At 50.4% G+C, this 23159-nt stretch overlaps 1 protein-coding gene across 2 annotated transcripts; it reads right to left on the reverse strand.

The window, feature by feature from the left end:
* Positions 1-577: 577 nt before the first annotated feature.
* Positions 578-17353, reverse strand: Sall3 (spalt like transcription factor 3). Of its 2 annotated transcripts, XM_026412462.2 has the most exons (4): positions 17272-17353; positions 2894-5773; positions 2325-2665; positions 578-1009 (listed from the first exon to the last, which is right to left on the reverse strand). In XM_026412462.2, the coding sequence occupies exons 1-4, from the start codon at positions 17351-17353 to the stop codon at positions 578-580; spliced, it is 3735 nt and encodes a 1244-aa protein (XP_026268247.2). The 2 variants fall into 2 exon arrangements, with proteins under 2 accessions (XP_026268247.2, XP_026268246.2); XM_026412461.2 differs by having other exon boundaries at positions 2325-5773.
* Between the last annotated feature and the right edge of the window lie 5806 nt (positions 17354-23159).

Below are 23159 nucleotides of genomic sequence, written 5' to 3' on the forward strand. Positions count from 1 at the left end.
AAAAATCACACAGCCAGATGTATTCTGCAGTACAAAAGCTTCATTTAAGGTTGGGGCTATTTTATTGTCTGTTACCCGCATAATCTTAACATTATAAATACTACGGACAAAGATACTGTCATCATACACGGCATTGGGAATACAGAACCACCTCTGCAAGACAAAGAGCTCCTAAAACAGTTCAAGTTTCTATTAATTCGAACAAAACCATCCATGGGGTTCACTGGAATAATGCAGGGGACCCCATTCTCCCTTCCAGGGTTATTAGGTTTCAAGAGAAACAAATGGATATGGTCTGAGCTCTTTCTGTTTCTAAGGTGGTTTTCCAAGCACTTCTGTTTTTCAACTGAATTTAGAAATTTATTCAAAAGGTCGCAGAGTTCTTAAGAACAGTCGAACCCACTGCAGAGGGAGGACTAGGCAGCGCTTACCAGACCACCTACTGGCAGCCACATGGGCAAAGTACGTTCTGCCACCGGCATGACTTAATGAGGACCTAGGCAAGAAGGGTCCGAAGACTGATGCTCACACTGCAGAACGAGGGCGTGGAAGGACAGCTGGCCATCGATGCCCTCAGCTAGTTTATACCAATTTCCTTGTTGTCCTCAATGAACCTGGTGAACGGGCGGCTGGCGCCTGTCTCAGAGCTTGCTTTGTCCAAACTGACGCTGGGTGGGCTGCTGCCAGTGCGTGCTTTGTCCATGCCACCGGTCATGGTGCCCAAAGGTGGAAGAGCACTTCCACCTAGACTTACGGGGAGCTGGGGGATGCCTCCGTTCTGGATGACAGAAATCTCGTTGTTCTTCATGGCCAGCCCGTTGGTGATGGCTGCAGCATACTGGTTCCAAAAGCTGGGGTCCACATTCATGGCTCGGGCTGCCAGGTCCTTCTGGAACATTTCAGAGAACTTCAGGGCATCGCCCCCGAGCAGGGCCATGGGGTTTTCCACTGACAGGCGGCGGCCACGCCTCGCAGGAGCGTTGTTCCACATGTGGGTCCCCATGTGTACCTGCGTGGGACATGGAGAGACAAGCACAGTGAGCACGTCCCGGGTGGCGAGCAGGTGTGTCCTGCCTCCACTGCTCCACATGATGCCCGTCCCACACATCAGCCAGGGACGGCAAAGCAGGCCAGCTTTCCTGACCACCTTACAGGGGCTTCCAAGTATCAGGTTGCAGTGAGAAAACAGAACCACAGCATGAGGATGTGTTCTTTAGTTAACAAACCCGACAGACATCTCTGCCCCCACGTGAACCCACAGGCCACAGAGAGCGTTCCAGAACTGTAGGATAAAAGCTCCCACCCACCGCTACTCAAACCGCCTTGTACTTGAACCCTTCCTTTGTGCCTCTCTCCTCTCGAACAAGGAGGCCTGGATTCTAAAACCTCCTAGCGCCATCCGTTCTGGGTGGCTCTTGTCTCTCAACGCTTGCCCAGTGTAGAGGCCACACCCGCTGACCTCTGACTGTCTCTGAGGAGGCTCTCAGACCCAGTCTCTGTAGACACACCTTACAAATGGAAGCCTGAGCCGGCACAGAGTCGGGCCTGGGAACCGGCAGCACATGGTCCACAGCCGTCTCCCGAAGGAGATGCATGTGACTGTAGGTTTTTTTTTTGGGGGGGGGGGCACTGAGGATCGAGCCCAGGGGCACTTTACTGAGCTCTATCTCCAGCACTGCTGCCTTCTCCTTTTGAGACAGGTCTCACTATGTTGCCCAGGAGGGCCTGAACTTGTGATCCTCCTGCCTTATCCTCATGAGTTGCTGGGGTTAAAAGGATGTGCTCCCCACACCTGGCTACTGCAGTCTTCAGTGGGGACACACAATGGCCCGCACATGCTGGAAGCCTGCTCACCCAGCACCCCTCCCACAGGCCCTTGCAGTCACAGGGACACAGACCCTTCTACAAGTTGCACAGCAAATCTCATCTGTTTTATCCCTATGATACGCCAGAGCTTAAAATTCAAGTTTATTTTGTTATCAAATTCAAGAGCGCCTTGAGCCCTGGCCCTGCCCCCTGGGTTGCCAAGTGCACACCATCCTCCTAAGCCCCAGAGCAGGCTGAGCCTCAAAGGCAGGTGCCCACGCCGCTGGACGGACCCAGGCTCCTGTTGGTCCCCGAGTAGCTAGCAGGATGTGCACCTGTGTGTGCATGTGGACACACGCATCCCCCCCCCACACGTGCACCACACCCACACAGCCCTGGCACCGCATCCCCAGGGCCCAGGCCAGGAGAATCTCTGCCATCACGCCAGGGTCGGTGGTGCAGGGAGCTGCCCTGGTTCCCTCATGGTCCTGCGAGCCTCTAGCCTGTGGCCCTCTTACCTTGAGGTTGCCCTTGGTGGTGAAGGCCCTGCCGCAGATGGTGCAGCCAAAGGGCTTCTCCCCAGTGTGGGTGCGCTCGTGGATCTGCAGGGCGCTGGCCGAGGAGAAGGTCTTCCCGCAGGACTGGCAGTTGTGCTGCTTAGGTGTCCGGCGTGGCGGGGGTGCCAGCAGGGGCGCCAGGCCTGGGCTCATCACTGTCTGTGGCCCAGTGGGGACCGGGACCCCAGCTGGCAGCGGCGGGCCCTCGCCCAGTGCGATGGCTTTGCTGTGACCGTTCACTTCCATTTTGATCATGGTGGGTGCAGGGCTGGAGGCCAGGCGAGGAGAGCTGTGGCTGGGACCTAGAGCAAAGTTGGGGTCAAACGCCTGAGAAGGCAGCCCTCTCAATTCGTGGGTCAGTAAGTGCTGTTTTAAATTACCCAGGGTGGAACAGCCCCGCCTGCAGACGGTGCAGACAAAGGGCCGTTCCTTGGTATGGCTGCGGTGGTGGATTTCCAACGCGCTCTTGCAAGCAAAGGGCTTGCCACAGACACCACACACAGTGCTGGTACAAGTGCTGGCACACTTACCCCGCTCCCTGCTCAGGAACAGCAGGCTGAAGGGAGCCTCCTCCTTGATGACCGGCCGACTGGGGTGGCCGGCAGTCAGGTCTAGGGCGCCTCCATTTCCTGGGCCGGGGGGTGGGCTGTCTGGCCTCTCGGTCTTTAGCGGGATCTCCTGTGGGTCCTCCTGGTGGCTGAGGCCCGGGGACTTGGAACGGAAGCTCTCCCCGTGGCTATGGGTGGGTGACAGTGCCTGGGAGGAGGAGGAGGAGGACAGAGCAGGGCTGCCCGCACTGCGGCTCTCCAGGTCGCCCACAGCAGAGGACGAGTCGTTGCTCAGGCGGTCACTCTCCCCAGACCCGTTTTCCACGGACTTCAAGCCGGTGAGCTGCGGACAGTTCATGACAGAGTCCATCATCTTCATCTGGTTCTCCAAGGCAGCGATGCTGGAGATGACGGAGGGTGGCGAGGGAGGGCAGGACCCCGCGTAGGTCAGGAGCGGCTTGGAGTCGCTGGCTGAGTCCTTCAGCTCCGCGTCTTCCTCCATGGAGTTGTCATCGATGTCATCGTCATAGCTGCTCAGGGTCTCCGCGGTCTTCTCCTCAAAGGGCAGCTCTGCGTCCATGGCGTCCTGGAAGCCCTCTGGCAGTGGCGTGTTGGGGATCTGTCCTCCCATGTGCATGCGGATGTGCTGCTGGAGCACCACTGCGTTTGTGAACTTCTTCTGACAGATGGGGCAGGAGTGCTGCACCCGCAGGGGGGGCTTCGCCCGGTGCACCCCAAAGTGAGTCTTGAGGTTGCCCTTGGTGGTGAAGGCCCGCCCGCAGATCTTGCACTTGAAGGGCCGCTCCCCGGTGTGCGTCCTGTAGTGCATCTTCAGGGCACTCTGGCAGCTCAGCACGCGGTGGCAGATGACACACTGATTTGGGTCTGTCATCTTCTTATCAATGTTCTCCACCAACTGCTGCAGTTTCGAGGTTTCTGACGTTTGCATAGAGTCGAGCAGTCCCCCAAAGGGAAACTGGGCCTTGAACTGGTCAGAGACTGCTGGGAGACCAGGACTGCTGAGGCTCGCCGAGGCGCTGTCCGTGACGGCCGTGGCCGCTGAGGTGGGCCCTGCACCCGCCTGCCCACCAACTGGGGTGTCCCCTGTCCTTGCATTTGTGCACGGCAGGCTGACAGGCTCAGTTTTAGTCAGAGAAGAGCCGCTGAGGAGTGGCTGTGGGGACTCAGATGTCACTGGGATGCTGGACTCTGCATTGTTGAGGCCCGGGGACAAGGAGGTGCATTCGCTGGATGCGGGAGAGGGCCTCTGCGGGGAGCGGCTGACGGGGGTGACGCTGGGGGAATCGGTGTAGCTATGAGCACTGGGGACTGTGGGGGGCAGCTGCAGTCCCACTGATGTGGGCACTGTGGGCAGCACTGGCTTGCTATCGAGCCAGGTGGTTACTGGCTTCTCTGGGGGTAGTGACATGCCATAGGGAATCCCCGAGCAAGTGGGCACATTGTCGAGATACTCTGGAACTGGATAGGGGTTCATCTGGATGTGGGGGTACTTCTCCTTATGCCTCTGGAAGTGCACCTTCAGGTTGCCTTTGGTGGAGAAGCGGTTCCCGCAGATGTTGCACTTGAAGGGCCGCTCGCCAGTGTGAGAGCGCAGGTGTATCTGCAATGCACTGTCGCTGCCAAAGACCTTGGCACAGAACCTGCACTTGTGCTTGAAGAAGGGATCCTCAGCGCTAGCCTTGGGCTCGAACACCGACACATTTGGGGGCTTGCCTTTGCGGTGCTTCATGAGGGCGGACAGTGGGTCCAGGGCGTTGGCGGTGGCGGCAATGCTGACCAGCGGGTTGGGGAAGATGACGCTGCTGGAGGAGGTCTGAGGTAGCAGAGGGTTTGGCAGGCTGGAGGCCGAGCTGAGGAGGGGGGCCGGGCCCAGGGCCGGGGGCGTGGATGCATTCTGCGGCTGTGTCATGCTACCCGCTGTGCTGGGCACCGTGGACCCCAGGGCAGGGGCTGTGCTTGGGGCTGCAGACACCACGGACTCCATGGGCCCAGTACCACCTGGAGTGCTGGCACCTGACGCTGGCTGTGACAAGTGCTGGGGGCCCTCGAAGGCAGGTGGGGCTGCCTGGCCAGAGCCTGCAGGGACAGGGGCTGGCCCAGAAGAGAGTTGTAGGGCCGGGTGGGGGGCCAGGCCCTGGAGCTGGCCGGAGGTCTGGGCAGGAGTGCCAGGGGTGGTGGGGTTCAGTGGCGGCCTCGTGGGCTGGCGGCTCATCAGGGCCACCTGGCTGCGGATCTGCTCAATGAGCTGCAGCTGGTGGATCTGCTGCTGCTGCAGAGCCACGAGCTGCTCCAGGATCATGGGGATGGCGACCGCGCCCACACTGCCTCCGGCTGTGCCAGCTGCGCGTGCGCCCTGCGAGAACTGAGCCACAGCCACCTTGGTACTCAGCAGAGTCTCCAGCGTCACGTTGGTGCTGGGCATGCTGAAGGCAGCAGGGGACCCTGGGGGCAGCACTGGGGGCACAGCGGGTGTGCCTGGGCCCTGAAGGCCCTTGTCCCCGGGTGTCTCCACGTCCATGGGCTCGTCCTCCGGCTCTGGGGCCTTCACCTCGCTGCCCTCACCGCCCTCTGCGGGGGTGGCCTCCTCGGTGGCCTCGCTCTCCGTGTGGTCGCTGGGTGAGCTGGCGGGAGAAGGCTCTGGGAACTCTTCAGAGGGCGGCGCCGGCTCATCCTCACTCACGATGAGCACCGGTGGGTTCTTGGTGCAGCTCTTCTGGTGCTGCAGGAAGTCTGTCCACTTGAAGAACTCCGCGCAGCAGGTCTGGCACACGCTGGCCTCCTCGCCGCCGCTCCTGCTCTCAGTCCCGCTGTCCACGTCGTCGGCGCCTTCCCCAGGGACGCCTAGGAAACCGAGAGATTACATCAGCGGGCTCGCCGGACAGCCCTCCATTTCAAAATTTTGCAGACAAGTAAAATCAATAATTTTTATTTTGTACAAATTACCCCACTTCAACATTTCTGACGGCCCAGCGTGTGTGTTCTATGACTCTTTCTAGCTAGCTAATCATTTTCTTAGCACAATCCATCAAATTATGAGGCTCTATCAATTGTGGATACTGCTTCTTAATGAAATTCCATAGAAGCCATTGATTTCCAATATTTTCATACAATCCGCAGCTACCCTGTCTGTTGGTACAAAGCCAGCTTTCGATGGGCTCATTAGGATTCCCCTTTACCATCGTGCTTCCTCATTTCCAGCAAAATTAGAGATGCCTTTGCCAGTTCACTTAACGCTGCTAGACTCATCCGCAACCTTTCCAGCACATCAGCCGGACGGCGGAGCCAGGCATGCTGGTGTGGTGGCCCTGTGTGGATTTATTATCTTTATACAGGGCTGAGACGCACAGACTTTATGTGATTCTATACAACCTTTTGAATCAATAGGCATTTATTTCATGTAGGAAACGTCACCTAAATACTTTCATTTGTAAATGTAACAAAGAAAATATAAGCATTTCTTACATTTCTGCTCAGAAGAACAGTCTCCCCTGGCTCAAGAGCTGGATTGGCCCGGCCACTGGCATCTTCTGTCCCTGGTACTTCCCTTACAGAAGGGGCACATTTCTATACTTTAGGATTTGCCAAATGAATATCAATATAGGCTAGCCCTAAAATGAATCATGTTTAATACAATTAATTGGCTGTCAGATGCAATATTTCTTGGCAAAATGAACTAAAATTACATGTTATTGTGATTAGCCAATAGAGTTTAGCCATTTGTTAACAAACTAGAAATTATGTATTTAAAGTTCATTTACGTTGACATGTTCAACATGAGAATGCTGTAGTCAGACACACTTTTTGTACCTATTTTCATCTATTCTCATAGAAAGACTTAGCAAATTATATGCTTGTGCGGTGGTGGAAAGCCCTCTAATTGGTTACACATGTTTAATTACTGTTGTAGGCAGCTACTTCCTCTGTCTCCCCTTACCCTCTTGTGCCGAATAACAACCGTATTTAATGAACAACTCTAATTCACACCTGATCAAATAAAGGCCTTTCAGGACCGAGGGAATCGACACACTCCCGCTCTGGCTGCTGCCTCTGGGTGTCTCAGTGGGTAGTGATGCCCAGGCACTGCATGGTTCTGTGTGGCAGCCTGAGTATCACGGATTCCTAGCTGCTTTTTTGTCAACTTGGAGTGACGGCTGCAAATCAGCTCTTTGTTCAAGATGCACAGTTGACTGTGAGAACAAAACACCCTCGTGTCTGTCCCAGGAAATAATTCACAGTTCTAACATCATATGGGTATTTGCTAAAACTCTCTAAATCATTTCCTTTAGGTTTTTGGACAAATAATTCAGCACTGAGTTCAGCAGAATGATTTTAAAAAAATATGCTATAAGAAAACATTGTTCCTCTCCTGGAAAAAAAAAAAAAAGGAAAAATATATTTTGAGGTTGGTCTGCTGCTCCACGAGGCCATTATTTCCAGGTAATTTATACATGCCTTTAAAAAATTATTAGCAGCATTCAATTAGCATTTTCTTAACTGGCTAAGCCATTTGAAGGGGAAGAGAAGTTAGAGCCGGCAGCTCATAAAGCCTGCTGGACTTCCAAACTGAACGCGCAGCGCGGAAGACGGGGCTGCAGCAAGGAGCCTCATTACAGGCGAGGAAGGAATGTAATAGGTATCTGTAATGAGGCTCCGCGAGTCAGGCTGCGGATAGCGCAGCCACCGAATCAACACCCACAGAATTCAACTTGGCTCAACGTACACGCAGAACTCTTTGTAAGCCTGCTAAGGTTAGGAGCAGGGCAAAAACTAGGATCTTCAAGTGAATAATTTCTTAATGAGTGATGAGAAATGAGGACCACTTCAAATTCTAGTTATGATTTTAAGCATTTTAACAAAGTGCCAAGGATTTCTGCCTTGAAATCTGTTTTTAGTTAATTGTGGAAATGTTCTTCTTCAGACCCCATATTGAAAAATTAATTGCTGAAGCAAACATTTTAAAACTTCATCTGCATTAAACAAATACATATCTAGAAGTAACTAAACAAGGGCTAGACTTTTAAAAAGTGGTTTTCCAATATTTTAAAGTTATCATATAAAAAGTATTAACATTTTTAAAAAGGAAAATCCCAACAAATTAAAAAGTGCTAATTCCTTGAAATAGTTTCTGCATGTAGCACCTTAGAGAAAAAATGTATAACTTGTATGATGTACAAAGACATTTACTTGGTATGTAAATTTAAATTTTACAAAATTAAACTACATGTTAAAATAATATTCTCTTTTTGTGGCATACATATGAGGGGCAGTTTACTGAGAAAAAGCTTAAGAATCAGGTTGATTTCTGGATCATTTAATGTGAGTTCAGTGTGGAAAGAATTAATTTACACCACTAAAGCATCTCTCTACAAATGAACATGTCCCACATTTTCTTGGTAACCAACCATAGCATATAACACAGAGAAACACTTAGTTTTGCTTTTCTCAAAAGTCTAGACTCAAATAAATCTCTATCTACCTTATAGATTTGCATTTTCATATTCACATTAGCTTTTTATGTGTTAGATATTGGGGTTCACTTCCAGATGCACAGGAGTTTGGAAGGTTTCTGCAGGTGATCTCGTCTTCTCCCCGTTGGCAGGATGGCGAATGACAACTGCTTCTCAGTTGCGTCAGCGGCACACAACAGCTAAGCACTTTCTGTCAAGTCACAAGTCATTTTGTTTCATGTAATTTTAAGTGACAGTCACCTCAACGCAATGAAGATATTCTTGTCAAAGTAAAATGATCTTCCACTTACATTCCTTCAAAATCGAAGAAGAAAACTGTGAAACAGCATTCTGACCATGTGGCCCTGTGAACAGTCCAAGGAAGGTGGGAAGCTGGTCGACAGCAAAGCTTCCTGAGAAATGGGACTTCTGACTAAAAGACACCGGGAAAACAACAATGGGGAGGGAGAAGAGTTTTGATACAATTCAGATTTCTTACTTTGGGCAAATAAATTAGAATCACCACTTCTGATTTCTGCTGGGGTTTGTATAGAGTACCAGTAACAGGATTATCTCAACTGTTCTTCCTTCCAGCCTAAGCCACAATTGTGTGATCCAAGTGTGGAGTGAGCAGCATTCCGTGAAAGTACAGAGAAGCAGGAAAGTCCTAAGATAGTCCTGAATACAAATAAAAACGAGTCCTTCACACATGGGGTTGAAATCTTGTTTGCATATTTTAAGAATCGTTATTAAACAACAACAAGCACTTCAATCGATTGGCAGGAAATGCTCAAAATGAGTCCGTTTTCCTACGGACAGAGCTCTTTAGAAGCAGTCAGACATTTTACAGATGTGCAGAGCACAAGTGTTGACCTGTGGTACATTCTGAAAAGAGAGAGAAATAAGTTTTATAACTTGCTTCCATGGTTTTTCTCGTTATAATGTGAATTATAATATGTGCTAATCTGTTTTCTTTATTTTTAAATGTATATGTGTATAATGTATATGTGCTAATCTGGTATTCTTTCTTTATTTTTAAATGCATTCCATAATAAGAAAACCCACAGAGGAGGACTCTGAATGCAGTTTACAATTTATTTTATCATGGAACTGCTAAAGCCCTTTAATCCTACATCATTAAAGCCAATATTATGTTGGATTCAAATGTATTTAACCATCTTTTAATTAAACTTACATTTTGAACTAGCTGTTATTCTCTAAAAATAGCAGTTATTTCATCCATTAGTTAATATGGCTTGAAACTTTTATTTCAAAGTAGACCCTTGCCAGGGAGGGACTCTACAGTAGGACCACAGTGAGGAGTCTGGGAAACTCATCACCAATACAATTTTCATTTTCTTTCTCTCCTTTTGTAAGGGGGGATTTAAAAATAGTCATCGTAAACATCATTAGTGTCAAAGCAATTTATTTTTTGCCTACTGATTGTTCGACAACTAAGAGATTTGAAACCATAAATAGGGAGAGGATTAAGTGGGCATTTTATGGTATGTAAGGGTTATATTAGAAAGGCAAGAAAAATGCCGACCAGTTCCTGAGTATTTCTCCCAGCCAAGACTCTTTCTTGGCAGATGGAACAGCTGGTCAAGGTTACTCTGAGGATGGCTGGTGGAAGGGCTGGGGACCAGGAGTGGTACCACCTGCCACCTGTGCTGCCCAGGCTGAGCACACAGTCACTCTGGCTTGGTTTACAGTGTGCCAGCAGATGCTGCTTATACTTAACATCTTCAGGGTTTCTAACTCCGTCACCATCCGTGTGTTCTTGGGTGATCAGCAGCTTCCTCCTTGTGTGGGGGGAGCCAGCCTTTCAAAGAAAACCTTGAACAAAAGGGCAGCTTGGAGGCAGTGGTTTTAAAGTACACATGTTCTTTTACACGCTGAAGACGCAGAGAGAATGCTCAACAAAACGGAGGAGGCTGTGCCCGGGCTGAGGAAGAGCCCCACCCAGCCCGGGGTCTGACTCCTGGTCTGTGGCAGAATACTCAGGCTTCTTGCTTCTGCAGTCCCCGAAGACAGGCAGAGGGTTAAGCCATGGTGATAAAGCCACAAGTGGAAAACACTGTTGTGGTATGTAGGAATATCTGAGCATGTGGTGGTTTTTTTTTTTTTTTTTTTTTTTTAATTTCTAACTACACTTCTTAGCAAGGTTTTGCAGAATCTCTTTTCAGGAGTACAGTTCCTTATAAATAAGCCACTAAGTACAAAGCAGTAGTAAAATAGGGGTTTCACAATTTCGTTTTTTTTTTTAACCTTTTCTCTGCTACACTTTTGCTACATATTTTAAATTTACTACAGTTAGCAAAGAGAGAAGCAAAGCTTGTTTAGTCCAGGAGAAGGCATGGGAAATTCTTCACTTCAATTAGCAACTTGAAAATGCCACGTGGATCCTCAGGAAAGGAAACCACACTTTCTCCTTGGCCTTTCCAGCTCTTAAAAATCTAGCAAGCATTTTTAAAGTTTTCCTAAATTGTTAGGAGACACTTATTTTCTTGCAAATTAATTCTTTTTAACTCCTTATGATAGCTTTGAATCCCATAAAGAAAGATGAATTATCACATACTGAGCCCAAGCTGTGACACAGGAGGAGACAAATAGAGACCCCCACTGTGTTTAACAATGTAGAAGAAATTCCAGGCGCAATAGAAAAATTTTCTGTCCTTTTTCCCCAGACCTCGAAGCATGTGCTCACGGAGGTGAACGGTGGAGGGCACTCTTGCTATGCTCAACACGCACTGACCCGAACACTCCCTCACTCAGTGGCCCACGTCTCAAATTTGTTAAGTCATGACCACCTGTGGCACAGGCTCCAGACATCTTCTGTGGAAAACCTTTGCAGTTTTGGTCTACGTGGTGAAGCACCAGGGACGGAAGCAGTTCCCTCCTGGCTGGGGCGGCCGGACCAGCACAGCTGGGCTTCACTCTCACGGCTGCCTGACACGGGCCTTCTGGTGTTTGCCACAGGTCAGGGCTGCACAGTGGTCCTCTCCTTCAGCAATGTTGCCGTAATCACACTTACAGAGCTTGCACACACCACCATCTGCGCCCAGCAGAAACACCTGAACTACCATGGCCCAGGTGAACAATTATAATCACAATCGGGTGAGGGAGTGAAAGCAAGATTTTGCCGAGTCACTTGTGATTGAGGTGAAAAGGTTTAAATATGTGAAACTGAGCATCTGTTCCATGATATGCCTCCTTGAAAGTGCCCACATGATACCCACACACTGGCCATTTTGAAATTCACTGTGCACAGAAATAAATAAACAGCAAAAACCAGTTAGATGTGAACCTCTGCATCTAAACGGCCCTAGAGGGCATCAGCTTTGCTGTGTCCAGGAAAAAGGCTGTGATTGGGTGTAACCATTAGGCTGCCTGCACCTGCAGTCAGGTGAGGAAGCCGCTTCCGTCACTGATCACCACTGTTTCTGTCCGTATGGAGAAGTTTGCACATATGCAGAAAGTCATGCTCAAAAGCCCTGCCCTGCGGTTGAGGCCAGTGACTGTGCCTACATACAAAGCACACAATAGAATTATCAAACAGCTCAGCTAAGGCCACTCTCAAGAAGAGGACCAGGCACGCTGAGGATCAAGGAAGACAAAGTGCTGCGGCACCTGCAGGGTTAATTAAACAGTTCAAGACGCAACAGCTACACAAAAGAAAGCCAGTTTCTCTTCTTCCAAGAACTATAAACACTTGTGCTGGACTAGATGGCATTTGATAAGCTGTGCTGCACGGAAGGAGCTCTCGGGATCTCTAGTTAACACTCAGATCCAGTGTTCACACTTAACAGGACAGTGGTGAGCCCTGCTGCCAAGGTCAACAGCACAGATGCACTAATTGCATTATGAGCTTGACATCTAGTGGCCACCCCTGGCAGGGCAGAGCAGGCCAGGGCCGATCAGCAAGGCCTGCTGAAGCACTCTTCACTGCCCACCTTCAGGGAGAGCCCCAGGGCTGCCAGCTCTCGGCACCCACCTTTCCACAGGCGGCGCACAAAAGGCCCTGTACGGCTCACCGCGTGGCCGCTACACTCACAGAGAATGCAAAGGGGACAGGGTCCCGACAGCCGCAGAACTAATCTGGGACTGAATGAGAAAGACAGGCCCACAGAGGGAATGTTTAGACCCACACTGGCATCAGAGGCCCCTCTGCGGACATTGCTTCAGCCCCCAAACGCTGCCCTTTAATTAAGAAGCAAATCAATCTTAATGTCCAACACAGACATTCCATGTTTTTTGTTAAAATTAATATTTTACACTTTTTGAAACATGCCTTGCCTTATTTGTTTGCCTGGTAATCACATAGTTAACTGCACTTGAAATTATAATCTTGAAATTATAAGAGAAAAAAATTAAGGTTTTTTTTGTTTACTTAAAGTAATATCAAAACATTTGGTTTTCACATGGGTTTTACTTAAGCTTAATTTTATATGAAATATGTAGCAAGTTAACATATGCAGTAATTACAGAGCGGCCCCACAGCAGCAGAATTAGCTTACATCTTCAGGAAACCAAGATATGTTGGTCTTATTCTGGCAACAAGTCAAGAAATCATGTAGAAAAAGTCAATAAAACAGCAAAAAAAATCAAACAACACCCCTGTTATCACAGTATTCAGAAATTATGCTTCTTAAAACTATCTTGCAACATTAAGAGATGGTGAATAACCTCAGCAGCAGTTAAAAAGGGTTTTAATTCACTTAAGTAAAAGCCTATGCCCATGCTTACCTCTAAGGATGCTAACTTCCCTCTGATGGCCAGGCTACAGAGTGGAAAGCATGGCTGTGCCTGTCCTGCAACCCAGAACAGCATGTTCTCAAGGCTACCTGGACAGGAGCACAGAGCTCCTCAGAGACTGCAGCAGGAGGTGAAATCTGACCCACTCTGCCTGCTGTCCCCACCCCTTGTATACAGAAACAATACAATAATAGCAATCAGCTTGCTAAGTCATTCCTGCCGTCATTCCACACCTTTTCCTTTTTCTGGCACACAACATATCTATACCAGATTGTGCATATGCTGTAGAAATTCACACGGCATCGTGTGCAAGAATGGCCTGACCCTGTCCCATAACCTCTCTCTGTAACACAGAATTCACTGGCATCCTTTCTGTTGATCACTGGAATATTCATTTAAAAATATGTTCAGTTTTAAAAATGTTATTTAAAAAAGAAATGTTTGGAAGTTCCTTTCCTCCTTCCCTTGGTTACTTTCCACCTTTCATGTTTCAGATAAAAACAGTCTGCCTATGGAGGTTAAAAAGTGGCTTCAGTATTGTCCCCTTTGGTATGCTGAATTGTGAATGTGTGTGTGTGTGTGTGTGTGTGTGTGTGTGAGCGTGCTGGGGATGAAGACAGACCCCAATCTACAGATGAAAGAAAAGGACCTCTTCACCCATCACGGTGGCCTTCCTTCCCTGAATTTAACCACACTCTGCGAATTCCACTCCACTGGTGAATTCTTAGGTCCTACACTCACCACATTTGAAAGGATTTTTAAAGATAGCCATTTTCTGTAGGTTGGCAGAAAACAGATACTTGGAAGCATTAAGTGCCAACAGACAAAATGCAGGATGGAAAACTTCAAACTGTTATGTTCTTTTGTTCTTCCTTAAATACTTTCTAGGGGCAGTAATATACATCTTTCTTAAATTGCATTTTATGGGACACAGAATAGCAACATTACACCTTTAAAGTTCTTAGTGGGAGTTAAGTGCTGCACTGTCACTGAAGTTTTAATGAGTCTTTCTTAGAACAAAAATCTTCAGCTGGTTCAAAGGATGTCATTATTGGCGGAGTGGACTTAACTGAACCCCCCAATGCACCACATTTATTTCTAAAATAAGAATGAATAAATTAGCAAAACAAGAGAATTTAAAAGACAGTTTCTATTGGGAATGTAAATCTCAACAACTGTAAAATAGGTTTTAACAAAAAAATAACTTTAGACCTTTCCATGAATCATCTTTACTTTTTCTCTTTCTAGATCCATCATCATTTCATTCCTTCAGGGACACAGCACCAAAACTATGTTTGTATAGTGATTTTTCATTGCTTGGTTAAAAAACAAATTCTGAAACGTAAGTCACAAAAAATATTTTTTTATTGTAAGTTAATGTGATTATGCATTTTTGCCCCCCATTATACTAAAAAATTTTGCATATTGCATTTGATCTGCATGGCATTATCAAGAGGCTTCAATGTTACTGCACGGTAGATGGATCTATTGCTTTAATTAATATGTCATGCCTAAAGTGATACAAAGGAATTATTTACTTTGCTTCTAAAACACTGTAACTTAGCTCACTTATAACTTCATGTACAACATGTTTATTTTCACTGCATTTAACAAAATTAAAATTCTGAGATCTGATTCATATTGGAGTGATTTGGTTTGTACAACCATTTATCTCTTAAAAAGCCCTTTACTTGGTTATCTTAGAGTAACACACATGAATATTCCCTGACTTCACAGGCAAGAGTATCTTTTATGCTTCATGAACAATCTGCTTCAGAACAATTAAGTCAGAAAGAACTTGCTGTAATAGTTTGCCTGAACTACCCTTCAAACAGGCAGGGAAGCTGCTGCTTTACTGCAGCTCACCCAGACAGGCTATTTTTGGCCTATTGCAAAATATGATCAGGAACTGTGGCAACTCGGAGATCAGAACCCGGAGAGCTTGGAAAACACAGGCCCGGCAAAATCTCCAGCCCTGCTACGGTGGAAAATCTGGATGTGGCAAACCTCTAAATAAATACAAGCCCAGCAAGGAGAATTCAAAATAGAAATTGTAAATAATTGCTTCATGCGAGGTTTTCAACGGCGAGCAGGCTGTATATCTTCCAACATGTTTACACTATTAAGTTCACCATGCTCACATTTCTGAAGTGAAATTAAAAATGAACAGCGGTGCCTTGCCTGTTAATTGTTAAATACAAGAGGTTTTAGTCTATTAATTAAAATATGCTTTAATAAAAGGAGACATTGCACATTTTGATAACGACCCTACAAAGCTGAGAAGTATTTACATTGTTGCATTTTGGGGCGGCTGTGAAAGCCGATTTTAAGCCATTCAGGAGCCACAATAATAAAGCTTTAAAATTCCTCACTGGGATGCAATGTAGTTCTTTTGAAGGAAAGACTGTCTTTCTCATTCGGCAGAAATAAATCCATTCATTTGATCATGTAGTCATTGAGGGCAATACAAAACAAACCAAGTGTGAGAAATTCTATGTGAAGAAGTAAACAAAACAAAAAAATCCATTTCCATGACAAAAAGATTCTTTGTCCTTAATCTACCCAACATATGCAAGCGTTTCTTTTTAGCATATCGCCTGTTCCCATCTCGGCTGACTTGGATGCAGATACAGCTCCCTCACCTCCACAGCAACAAAAAGACCTCAGAGTCTTAAATTTTATTTAATCCACTTCTTCCCTGGCCTGTTTCGGGCGTTTTCTCACTTTCTCCTTCCGACGTGGATATCTGCCTGCTTTGTCAAACTTTGCACCGTGTGTGATAAACTCTCAAACTCCTTCAATATTTTTTCGCAGATGGTCTAATTCTCACAGTAAAAAAAAGATGATTATCTGCCTCTGAACAACTTAAATAGATGCATCACAACAGTGGGACAGCCATTTTTTAAAAAAATGAACAAATTATTTCACACCGCGGTGGCTGAGGGATCAGGGGTCGCCACGGCCGCACCTCCGCGGTCCTCCTGCCCGGCGCCCCGGGAACCCCGCAGGGTGCGCCGGAGCCCGAGGCCGGTTTTCCACGCGGTGAGGCGGATTCGGAGTGCCTTAAACATTGTGGTGCCAAAGTTCAGCTACGGTAAATTCGAATCTTCGCCAGCCTCTGACTTCCGCGGCGCCCGCCCTTCACTTTTGGATGTTTTGAGGAGGAAGTTCCAACCAGCGAAATAACTGAAAAGGTGCCTCCAGCACCCGATTTCGATGCATCCATAAAAGCCACGAAAAGGCCTGAGGAAAAACTCGAAACCCACCAAAACGTGCTGGGGTCCTACCGCTGGCAAGGACCAGCCCCAAACTCCACAACTGTGCTCACCCCCAGCTTAATTCCCAAGTCGGCCATTAAGGAAAGGCCAAGAGACATTTACTTTCCACTCGCTTCCGAACGGGATCATTGGATTTGTCAACGCGCCGGGACATCGCGGGTTTCGAGGCCCGAGGTCACCCAAGGAGGCCTGTCGGCGGTACTGGGAGCGCAGTCTGGGATCAGGGAGGTCGCGCGGGCCCCTGGCCGTCCCCGGGCGCGCACCACCCGGGCACCCGGACGCGCGGCGCCGAACAAAGCTGGCCTGGCGGCGGCCTCCCCAGCCCGCGTCCAGCGGTAGGTCGGCCCAGTTGCGTTCTACTGCCCAGGGGTCTGCCCCGAACGAGGCCAGGGTCTGGGTGTATTTTGGAGGCGCTGTGGCCGCCAAGGCCGGCTCCACAGTCCAGCACCTAGAGACCGGTGGCGGGGTGGGGGTGGGGGGGCGGGCGGCGCCGAGGCAGCGACACTGACCCCTCCCGCGCCCGCCAGGCGAACCGGCCTCCGTCTCCAGTCGCACTGGCTCCCAGCTGTCCCCAAGCGGCCAGGCCACAACGCCCTCCGCGCGCAGGTCCCCAACTCCGAGGAACCGAGCCAAGTTTACTTGGCCCACAACTCTTTTCGCGGCCGCGCGCGTTCCGGTGGGGGACCAGATCCCCTCGGCCCACCTGGCCCAGGGACCAGGAGCAGCTCGGACACTGGCTCGCGGGAACGGGGGAACTTTCTCCCACTCCGAGACGCGCGCAGCCGCTCCCGCCATTCACACTTCCCAGCCCGGTGGACGTCCCGGATTCCCCGGCCACCCTGAGGTCCCCGGCCCTCACCGTGCTCAGGAGCCCCGTCCGGCGGCGGCAGCTCCTCGTCCGACTTGAGGTGTTGGGGCTTGGCCTGCTTGCGCCGAGACATGCTGCTAGCGGCGCTCGGGCTCCGCGCGGGGCAGCGGCATCAGCGGGGAGGCCGGCGGGGACGGTGCGGGGCGGGCGCGGGGCGGCCGGGTGGGCGCGGGGCGCGGGGCGCGGGGCGGCGGCGGCGGCTGCGCGGGCCGCGCATGGGGCTGAGCAATTAGGCTGGTGAATAATGCATGGCCATTAGCGGAGGGCCGCGCCGATTGGCCGGCCTCCAGCGGACTCCGGCGGCCTATGCAAATGAGGCCGCGCTCGCAATTAGCGGTCGCGCGGGCGAGGAGGGGCCGCGGCGCCTCCGGACCTGGGCGCGCGCTGCCCGGCACCGCTCACATCGCGGGCTCTGCTGCCCGCGCTCTGGCGCCGCGCTCCTCAGCCGCCCCAGGTGCGGCTCCGGCGGGCCCGGGTGCGGCGCTGGCCGCGGCGGCTACCCCTCGGCAGGGCGCAAGCAGCAAACTTTGGAGGCGTCCGCGCGGCGCCGTCTCCGCCGGCGTGCCGGGCTCGCCCCTTTATAGAGTGTCTGCGCCGTCGCCCGCGCACCGCGCCGCGCCCCCCCGCCGCCGCCGCCGCCGGGCGGCCCCTCCCGGAGCGAGCGGCCGCGGGCAGGGCTCCGGCCCGGCGCCTTTGTCTCGCCGGGTCGCTCGGGCGCCGCGCCGCCTGCGCTCCGGGCGCTCCAAGCTAGCCGCCGCCTTCTTTCCTCCGCGGCGGGTCGCGGCACCACTCGGCACGCCGGGCCCGCTCCGGCTCAGGTGCCCCCTCGCTCCGGACCTTCTCTCCAGGCTCGTGTCCCCTCCACGGGCTCCCTCGGCGGCAGGCCAGGCTCGTAGGCTCGCGGCCGCAGCGGAGCGGAGTGCGCACGCCGGGGTGGCGGGACTTCGGCAAGACCAACTTTCCGGTTCGGAAGCAGCGCGGGCCTCGCGGCTCCTCCCCTCCCTTGCGTTCCCCTCCCCTCCGCTACCCCCCAGTCTCTCCGCCTCCCCCCCCCTCGGGCCCCACCGACTCTGAAGCTCCCGCCCCGCCCGCCGCAGCCACCAGGGCCTCCTCGGCCCCCACGCCCGCCCGCAGGGGCCTCCCCGCAGCGGCGGCTTCTTAAGTCCAGGAAGGGAGGGGACGGCGGGGACTCCGCCGTCCCCTCCCCGCCCCCGTTCCCCTTCACGATGGGCGCAGTGGCCCCAGCGCCTACTGCCCGGGGCCTGCGGAGTGGGCAGAAAGCGCGACTGAAAGTTCCAAGTCCACCAAAGTCCCGCGCGCGGCCCACCGTGTTCTCGAGATTTCGGGGGTGACGTGTGTGTGTGGGGGGGCTAGGTGAGGGGGTCGCGCACGTCTGGGGCATCTGGCACAACGCGCTCCCGGTACCCACCCCCGCCCGTGGTCACAGGAACGCGCCCTCGCACCCGCGCTTTCTCACCCGCAGCCGAGCACGCGCGCAGGACCGCGCGTGTCCTTCGTCCCTGAGCGGCCGCCAGGATGTGCCCCAGGCCTCGTCCCCGCCGCGCTTGTACCAGTGCCCCTCGCCTAGTATGTCTTTTTCAATTTACTGAATTTCTTATTTTTGTCCTTGCAAGCGGTCCTGTGTTATACGAAGCTTCGGCACCGAGGGCCTCCTAGCGCTTCCCCCAGTGTCGTTCGCGGCTGGAGTGGGGAGCAGGCGGTGACTAGCCAGTCTGGACGCCTGGCTCCCGGCTGGGCTCCTGTGGGCGTGCTCCTGTCTGGTGGAATCCCCTGCCCGGGCGCCGTACGTCCCGCTCTCCGCCCGCTGCTTTTCGGTTCTAGACTGCGATTCCCAGCCCGCGTTTTCCCGCCCGCCTCTAGTAGTGTAAGTTCCCGAAGCCACAGCTTTGGGCTCTGGGAAAAGCGCATAGAGTTATGCAGAAGAAGAAAGCTTACAGGTTGGAGTCGTCTCCAAACAGCCCCAAGAGCCACTTACGAAAAAAAAAAATTCTTAAGGTTGGTTTTGTTTTGCCTTTTGGTGGAGAGCGTATTCACCTAAGTGGTTTTTTTTTTTTTTCCAAAAGAAAGGCTATTAAATAAAAGATGTTTGAAATCTAGATTTTCCTTTTAAACATACATCGGTTGCGCTTTTATAGTTAAGCTCTGAGGCGAAATGTCTTTGTACATCAGTCGCGCGGTGAAGTTTTGCGAAGGCTGCAAGCATCTGGGGGTTGCTCTTGCGTGTGGCGCAAAGGCGCTCTCGGTGGTGAAAAGTTTGCAGCTCGGGTATTTGGGGCGAGCGAGGGCAGGAATTCTTCCTGGGAAAAGAGGGCAGAGAAAGTTACAGGAGTGGGAAGATAAAAATGAAAGTGTGGTGTGTGTGTGTGTGAGAGAGAGAGAGATGTGGGGGGGTAGAGTGGGAAATTTTTCAGATGCACAGGATCGGCAGGAGTTTGGGAAGTCGCAGCGCCTCGGCAGGAAGGCAGACATTGCCATTTCTTTCTAGAAGAGAAATCATACAACCTTCATGAGTTGCTACCACCTCTTGCAAAAGGTGCGCTGTCTTCTATGACCTGATGAATCCCCTCTCTTTTCACTTTCTCTTGTAATGGACACACTTGGGAAGAAGAAGCAAATGCAGGTTCCCACCGCGTCTGGATACTTTCAGGGAAGATCTGACCCCGCTCCCTCCACAGCTTCCTGGCCCTTGGCACCGGCTCTTCATTGGGTCACATCACCTGTCCCTCCCCACCATTTTGTGGTTGAGGTCCTCTCATACTCCCACCCCCATTCATCAGTCTCTCCAAAACAACGACGGGAATGATTTTCCCACGTCTTTCTGGTGCTTCCAAATGCAGCTGTTTAATTTCATGGACTTTGCATTTTCTATGAGGTGTGGTCACCGGGAGGATCTTTTAAGTACCTCCAGTGAAGGCGAATCTGAGCCCAGTTCTTCATGTGTTAAGAAGCAAGCCTTCAGATTTCAGAGGTACTCAGAGAGTCCTAAGTGGAAAGGTAAAGCAGGCGGGGCTCGTGCTTGAGTGGTCATGGTGGAAAAGAGCTGGTTTCGGGGCAGGGTGTGGAGTTCTCACTTTGGACCAGCCTGGGTGGGCTGCTGTCCCAGGGTCAGGGCAGCATAGGGCCCTCCCAGCAGCCTGCATGAAGGTAGGCTCCACATCTCACTCTGCTCAGGCTGCCCTGGAATTTCGTTGAGAAGATGGAGCAGAGACTTGGAAGAAAGGGCCAGAAGGCTGTGTGCAACGGTAACCCGCACAAATCCCCTCTAAATACTGCACTAGCCCAAGTACTGCGCTGGAGTGGACCAAAGGGGCACCCTTCTGATGATGGTCGAGGACAGAAAGCCGAAAAGGCACACAACTTCCTGACTTACCTGTTCCTTTCTGTTTCTCGCCTCCCCACACTCAGATCAGAAACCTTTATTCAGTTCTCATTCAGTGTGGCAAGTTTTAATGAAAGCATTTGTATTTTAAGCCTTAGTGGCAATAATATATTTATTGCAAAGTGTCAATGAGGTATTTTCACAGATTAGAGGCAGCATGCTTGCTCTGGTTGTGTACAGATTGATATACAGAAATATAGAGCAGAGGTGCATACACTCAGCACCAGGCACATGCATGCTTATCATCACATGACCACTGTCTATTAAAATATTGCAATACCTAAACACTATTGCAAATACAAAAGTTGCTTTTCTTTCCTATAATTAAATCTAATTTGTTAATTGTCTTGTTCCTCTTGCCATGTTGTTTTCATCTTAAGAGGTGACATGTTATTATTTTGTCTGCTTAATAATATTATTTACAAATTAATACTGTATATTTTACATTAGTGAAACATATAATTAGGTGTTTGATTTAATTTGGATCATTTATTCAGATAAAACAGAAAGCCTATCTAAGGTTGATTTGACAAGGGGAGGTTGAATAGTCCTAATTTAACGTTACAGTCACAGTTCATGGAAGCTACCTGGCCCCAAATGCACAAAAGACAGTTTTTCATGAGGTGCATTTGACATTTTGTTTATAATGTGTTTATTTCCCCAAACTTAATACAAACTGGACATTCACATGTTAGGGGTTTCATTTTTTTTTGGGGGGGGGTCGCCTTGTATTCTTTTTTCCTTCCAAAGTTCATTTTTTTCTACTCACTGGGCATCTCCTTCGCTTCAGTTCCTTCCCCACCCCCAACTTTTGTTCTAGGTCCTTAGGGTTAAATTCAGCATGATTTTGTGTCTTTAATGCTGTGACAAGTGACCGCTAATTGGTTCTCACTTGAGCAAAGATATTACCATACTAATATTATTATTGGTAAGAAGAGGTAATTGATAACACCACCTGCCACTCTGGGGCAATCACGATGATAAATGTTTCCATCAACAGGAAATCTGTGCTTGGTGTACCACAGTCCAACGCAAACAGCATGTCAAGTGCCAATTATAAAGATGTTGCTTTTCCATTACATGGGGGGGGGCGCTAGAAAATGTAGCAAAAAATAGATTTGTGTTTTTTTGAAAATGTTTTATACAAGCTTCTGTTCACCAAGTTGAAGTTAACTTTCCCCAGAAAAATAAAAGGATCTAACTAAATAATCCGGTACAAGATAACTGCCCTGCTCACACTGCTAGGAAGACCCTGCCTCCTCTGTGCAAATCCATTGAGATAAATGTGTCCACGTGTCTTTAATAGGTGGGAGCTGTGTGCAGAGCATATAAATCCACCTTGGTCCGAGTGCTCTGAAGCTTCCTGTGGGTTCTTCACAGGACACTGGGCCAGTTCACTGGAGGTACGGGCAGGCAAGCATCCCACAGCTTTTTATGGCATACACGGGAAACCGCACATGGCTATCCTCTTCACACCGAGGGGTGCAAACGTTGTTGAAGTACTTCTTGCCTAATGATTGGACTTTTTATCGCAGCTGCATGTGGCCAGGGAGGGGCGCTTCAGCAAGAATAATCATATAAAATAATGCTGGGGAGTTACAACTTTGACTCCCTTGCCTACAGGGAGGCTCAAACGATTATTATTAGCTTGCATTAATAGATGCAGGCCTCAAAAGGCGAAATCAGCTATTGATAATTGCAAGAAGTATACAGCAGCTACTGTATCGATCGGCTTGTCCCTTATTCCCCTGGTATGGGAGAGATAAGAAGACTCACTCTTTAGTGCAATATAATTTCTTTTGACCTATCTGCTTGCTACAGACTTATGATGAATAGCCAGAGTGGTTAAAGTCCTTTATCACGAAAGTTACCCCTTGATATAATATTGATTCTTTATAACTAGCTCCAAACACAAAAATCAAACTGTCCACTTGACCATCATCATCATCAATATCATCACAAAGCCTCTGGAATAAAGATCAGCTGCAGCCCGAAAATGCTTTCTATAATCTTCCCAGCTAATCTTTATTTGCTGATGATGAAAAGAAAAAGGGAGGGGAGTGGAATGTCACTTGGACGAACATTGTATTTATACGTGTACATATATCAGGTCGAGACGCGACGGCCTCTCGGGTGAGAAAACGCAGCCCGCAGGGTCAGGCGCGCAGCGTCCGGCCTCTGGGTCTGGCCGGGGGTCCAGGGACGGGGGAGACAAAAGGACCCCTGCGGGCGGTCTCCCGCGGCCGTCAGAAGGAGCCCACCGCCTCCGCGGTGGGAATCTGTGCCGGGCGTCCTCGGTGCTCCAGCCGGAGAGGGCGCTCGCCGGGTGGGCTCGCCGGCGCGGAGGGGCTGGCCGCCCCGAGGCGCACTTCAAAGGCCGCCCGCGCAATCCGTGTGCATTTCCCTCAATTAACGGCGTTTCCTGCCCTCTCGGCCTCTCCGCCCGCCCCGCCCCCCGCGCCAGCTGGGGCCTCCGCGC

Source organism: Urocitellus parryii, chromosome 13 (genome assembly GCF_045843805.1).
Source record: "Urocitellus parryii isolate mUroPar1 chromosome 13, mUroPar1.hap1, whole genome shotgun sequence".
NCBI classification, from domain to species: Eukaryota; Metazoa; Chordata; class Mammalia; order Rodentia; family Sciuridae; genus Urocitellus; species Urocitellus parryii.

What these genes read in the sequence shown, in the direction of transcription:
- Sall3 (XM_026412461.2), bottom strand. Translation starts at nt 17,353, where the DNA reads ATGTCTCGGCGCAAGCAGGCCAAGCCCCAACACCTCAAGTCGGACGAG. An exon ending in GGACGGGGCTCCTGAGCACG is followed by an intron (nt 5,774 to 17,271) that starts GTGAGGGCCGGG and finishes TCGGTTTCCTAG; the next exon opens with GCGTCCCTGGGGAAGGCGCC. An exon ending in CCACCAAGGGCAACCTCAAG is followed by an intron (nt 1,010 to 2,324) that starts GTAAGAGGGCCA and finishes TGTCCCACGCAG; the next exon opens with GTACACATGGGGACCCACAT.